Here is a 4,939-nt window from a genome sequence, read left to right as displayed (position 1 = left end):
CATCACTACCTACTGTAACACTAAACAGTGTTCAAATCTTCTCAGTTCCGAAATAATACCAAATGGCGCAGCACCATACTTGTTCTGTGGTAAACTCAACAAAATGTAGAAGAGGACAAGTAACATCACCACTGCCCCTGCTGTTCTGCCACCGGCAATAGAAGATCCCATCCATTACCATACAACAGAACATAATAAATCACATCACTTATCTTTAGTCAAGCAAAAGAATGAGGGCGAAGTGGCAACTAAAGGATAAATAAACATCTCGAGAATAGGGGTTGATCCCAACCAAGAGATTAGGCCTTCAGTGGTAAACCAAATATAAATAAATAAATATATAAAGGAGCTAGAATAAGGAAGTATCCCCCTCACCAGTCTAGCCATCAGCTAGCACCCTCATGATAAATCCAGCAGCTATTCCAGCAAATGCAGAAAGGAGCAGAAGGTATACTACCTTTAAAGAAATGGAGGCACCAAAACATGGAAGACTTACTCATTCCAACAAGTGAAAGTGGTTGCAACATTTAGAAACAAATAATACTTGATCGTTACTAGGAAACAAGGAGGTCTAATTAAACAGAGCTATATCAAAACCCTTTTTCTCCTGCTGAATGATTGGTAGTGCTGGTGTTGCACAAAGAGAAAAACCACGTATTCACGGGAGATAAATAAGAATGCCATCACTATGCGCATTGATGCAAGAATGCATCAAGAGCGTGAAAGTTAAACACAAATCTTCTCTGTCTCTTTCAGCTTCAACTGTCAGTGGTCAACAACGGTATAGATGAAACAAACAGTGAAGAATGTATTGGCTAGTAAGCAGATGGATATAAAACGATTTTCTTTAACAGGGAGATAAACTGAATCCCTAATAACAGATCATGCAGAGCCCAATTAGAAAAAGAAAAAGAAAAAGAGAGCAAAAGAACAAAACTTTCACCCAACCTCAGGCTAAAGTTGATTACCAACTATTCCAACTTAAGCATCAGTAGGCACAGATGCTTTATTATATGATACTAATAACATCTTGTCGAAGGTTTACAGTTCAGATTTTAGAGAGCAAACATACACCAAATTATGTGCTGTAGACAAACCATCCACTTATTTGCTACAGAAAGAAACTCAAATTAGTTCCTTGTAGAAAGAAAGTATGCTTTAAAATATCAGACATCACAATTGCATGGAAAAAAGTAAGTTGATAGCCCTAACCTAAGAGGAATAAAAGTATCGGACCACCCAAAGGGCAATGTTCTGGGTAAACAGCTATCACAAGTCAACAACTTATATGGCAACAGGCAAGCATGTCTTCTAAAACAAACGCCAATCACATGGGTGTAACACATGCAATCCGTGTGACACCATAAGCCAAATACCCAGATTAAACCAATAAGAAAACATGCCATGATTTATATGAAAATACCCAATTCACCTAAAAAAGAGATTATTACATAATTGTATCTCTGTCAGACCGAACACTATTTCAAACCTATCTAAACACCCAGACTTCCCTACTACAAACAGCTGCCAACATCTAAAGAAGAATACTACACATTAGCACTTTATAAGGTCGAACTCACAACAGACAGAATTTTTTCCACTGTAAAAAGGAGGCTAAAACTATGTACTACAAAAGAGGTATACCCAGAATGGTGACAAAAAAGACACGAGTTAGCATGAGAACTTCTCAGAGAAGAGACTTACATTGACGATGGAAACTTTAGACAAGTAACCATCGTAAACACTCTTCCTATCATTCATTCATTTACTGGCAATTCATCTTCCTTCTTGGTCTGGGAAACAGCTTCAACATCCACTCTAAAAGCCTCCTCCATTTTAACATCTCCAAAACTTGCATTATCTAATCCCTGAACCTTGTTTTCAATGTTCTTGTTTAATTGAGTGAACTGAACCTCATTCCCAGTTTTCAGATCCGTATCGTCGTTCACTTCACTCTTGCTTCCATCATCAGCAATTATTTCCTTTTCAAAAGCTTCATCCATCATATTGCCATCAACTTCTTCATCTTCTTTTCCTACTTTATCAGATTCCTTTTCAACAGCTTCATTGTTCCCATTACGATTAGCCTTTTCACCTTCTTCTCCAACTTTCACCTCATTTTCTGCCAATCCAACGTCATCCTCAATCCTATCTTCTTTCTTCCCTTTCACATTTCCAACTCCTTCCATGTGCCCTTCAACCAGTTCAACATTGTTATCCTCCAAAGAATGGCCATCCTCATGACTCTCACTCTCAGACTCATTCTCCACTACCTCCTCGGTCATCTCCTCGCATCCACGACCCCTCCTCTCAAGACTTTGCAACCTCCTCCTCAAATCACCCAACTCCCTCTCCATCAAGAACAACCTGTCCTTCAAAATCAAGTTCTCTTCCTCCAACTGAGCAATATGCGTATCCTGATCATCCACACGGTTTCCCAACACATTGTTATACTCCATCCCGCTGTAGTTCGGGTAAATCATCTCAAACCTGCTCAAATCATGATCCAACCGCCTCTCCACTTCCACATGTTCTTCCACATCACTCTCACTCGATCCTCCCTCCTCTTCTTCCTCATCGTCGTGTCCTTCAACCTCATGACCCGGTGACCTCAGCCTAATCAACCCATTCATTGATCCGTACCCATCCACTCCCCACTCCTCTTTAGCCATATCTACTAACACCTCCCTCGATGGGGAGAAAATAGGGGTCGGCAGCACAGCCGGAGTCACGGGGCAAGGGGACACCAAAGAAGCAATACCACCACTTTTTTTCGCCCTAATGATATATGAAGATGTGTTCCGAGGCGCATAAGGTGCATTCATGTTATTATTATTGTTATGATAAAATTTCTTCTTAGGGAAAAATCTCCGGGCCTTCAATCGGTTTTGCTGTTGCAAGTCATTTAATGTAGGCGGCTTATATCCACCACCTTGAGCATTGGTACTACTACCGCTACTTCCTATAATCTCGTTCCGCCTTGCAGCATCCATTCTCTGTTCCTTCTTATTTACCTTTTTACCCTTCCAATTATTCCGAGGTCCCAAGGGCTTGGAATGCTGCTTTCCAGTAACAAATTGCTTCATATTGGGGTTAGGGTTTTGAAATTTCAACTGGTCGACTGACGGCGGAGGCAGAGGCTGCTGTGGCCACATCCTGTAGTTCCGATTCATCATCTGTGGCGGCTGCTGCATCATCAACGGCGGCTTATTCATAGCCATACTCGTATTTATATAATTATACGTGTAATTAAAGTTGAATTTGTAATTGTTTACCTGTTGCTGTTGTTGAAGCTGTGGATTTAAGATCTGAGGTTGTTGACTCATACTTAGCATTTGGTTTTGACTCATACTCATCCTCTGTTGTTGTTGATTCATCATTTTTCCTTGCTCGTTCATTTTACTCCAAAAACCACCAAAAACCTAACCAAAAGTAAATAAATAAATAAACAAACAAACGAACAGATCGTAAATCAAATCGGAACAGTTACTCCTCAAATTATCGCTAAGAAAAAACCTCCGAAGATTTAAAAAATTAGAGATTTTCGGACTTCTTTTTTTTGGCGAATTGAGTTTTTTTAGGTAATCGAACCTAATTTTTGGAATCCGATTCGTTGCTTGAATGGAGATATAATTTTTTTTGAAGATTATTCTCCTTTTTTGAATTCTTCGATTTTCTCTCTCTAGAAATCTCGATCGGTAGTTTTTGCGTGAGCCTCTGAATTTTGTGTTGTGGTGACGGACGCAAAGGGGAATGGGTGGTGGTGTTTATATAGGGGAAGACGGAGTGATTTAACGGTACAGATTTATCCTAATGATAATGGAAGATGGATAAGTGACGCGTGGCGTAGGAGTGTGATGCGGGTTTTTGACAAGGATTAGGTTTTGAGAAAGTAACAGTAACCGCCCTTGGTTTGTTAATTAAATTACGCATAGCAACCATTGTGGATTTTAAAATTACATAGGCTTCCCTCATTATTTGACACAAATAAGTGCAGTTGTAGTCCTGATGAAGGGAAGTTAGAAAGAGAAGCTCTTGCTTCTCTCTGGGAACAAAAACTCTGCCCTTCACCAAATCCCTTTCACCATACAAGAAACAAGAACACATGAACTACTAATAAGAACTTAGTAATGGAGATGGACCAAGATCAACCTAACGAATCTACCAACATTCTTAACACTAAGACTTTAGCTAAGGAACACCATGACCAAACAAGCTCCTTTTTGCTCAAATTGAAAGGAAATCTGGCTGAAGCACAACACCAAAATCAAATAACAGTGCAAAAGTCTATGGAGGGCCATGACACTTCTGATGAAACTGAGAACCAATACGAATCCGACAATTTCATCCCCATAACACACGCAGACAAGGAAAGGATTTACAATAACTGGACCAATGCTGTTATTATTAAACTCTTTGGTAGGAAGGTAAGCTATGCATTCTTACAAAACAAAATAATGGCCATATGGAAACCAACGGAGAACATCACCCTCATAGATCTAGGAAACGACTACTACCTAATTAAGTTCATAAACTCAGAAAACTACGACAAAGCTCTCCATGGGCGACCTTGGTTCATAGGAAACCAGTTTCTCACTGTCCGAAAATGGGAACCAAAGTTTGTAGCGTCAACAGCCTCGCAAACCTACTCAGCCATCTGGGCCAGACTACCAGAACTACCAACGAAATTTTATGACTATACCTATGAAATACTTCACAAAATAGGATCTAAATTAGGGAAGCTACTCAGGATCGATGGCATGTACTGCTTCAGCCACTAGGGGCAAATACGCGAGAGTTTGTATTTAGCACCTATAGAAAGCCTCTAAAAACTCATGTTATAATTGGAGACGACATTATCAAAGGATTGCTTATGAGGGCTTTTAACATGCTGTGCACCTTTTTGTGGCAGATTGGGTCATACCCCAACCAACTGCCC

The 4,939-nt window shown here is 40.0% G+C and overlaps 1 protein-coding gene across 2 annotated transcripts; it reads right to left on the bottom strand.

Annotated features, from left to right (window-relative positions):
• Positions 1–1,381: 1,381 nt before the first annotated feature.
• Positions 1,382–3,743, bottom strand: LOC109214839. Of its 2 annotated transcripts, none has more exons than XM_019378790.1 (3): positions 3,592–3,743; positions 3,276–3,422; positions 1,382–3,188 (listed from the first exon to the last, which is right to left on the bottom strand). In XM_019378790.1, the coding sequence occupies exons 2-3, from the start codon at positions 3,396–3,398 to the stop codon at positions 1,758–1,760; spliced, it is 1,554 nt and encodes a 517-aa protein (XP_019234335.1). In that variant the 5' UTR covers positions 3,399–3,422; positions 3,592–3,743; the 3' UTR covers positions 1,382–1,757. The 2 variants fall into 2 exon arrangements, with proteins under 2 accessions (XP_019234335.1, XP_019234336.1); XM_019378791.1 differs by having other exon boundaries at positions 1,382–3,185.
• Between the last annotated feature and the right edge of the window lie 1,196 nt (positions 3,744–4,939).

This window comes from Nicotiana attenuata, unplaced genomic scaffold (assembly GCF_001879085.1).
Source record: "Nicotiana attenuata strain UT unplaced genomic scaffold, NIATTr2, whole genome shotgun sequence".
Lineage (NCBI taxonomy): Eukaryota > Viridiplantae > Streptophyta > Magnoliopsida > Solanales > Solanaceae > Nicotiana > Nicotiana attenuata.
Note: the sequence above shows the minus strand (reverse complement) of the source record. Positions and strands in the feature narration are given on the sequence as shown.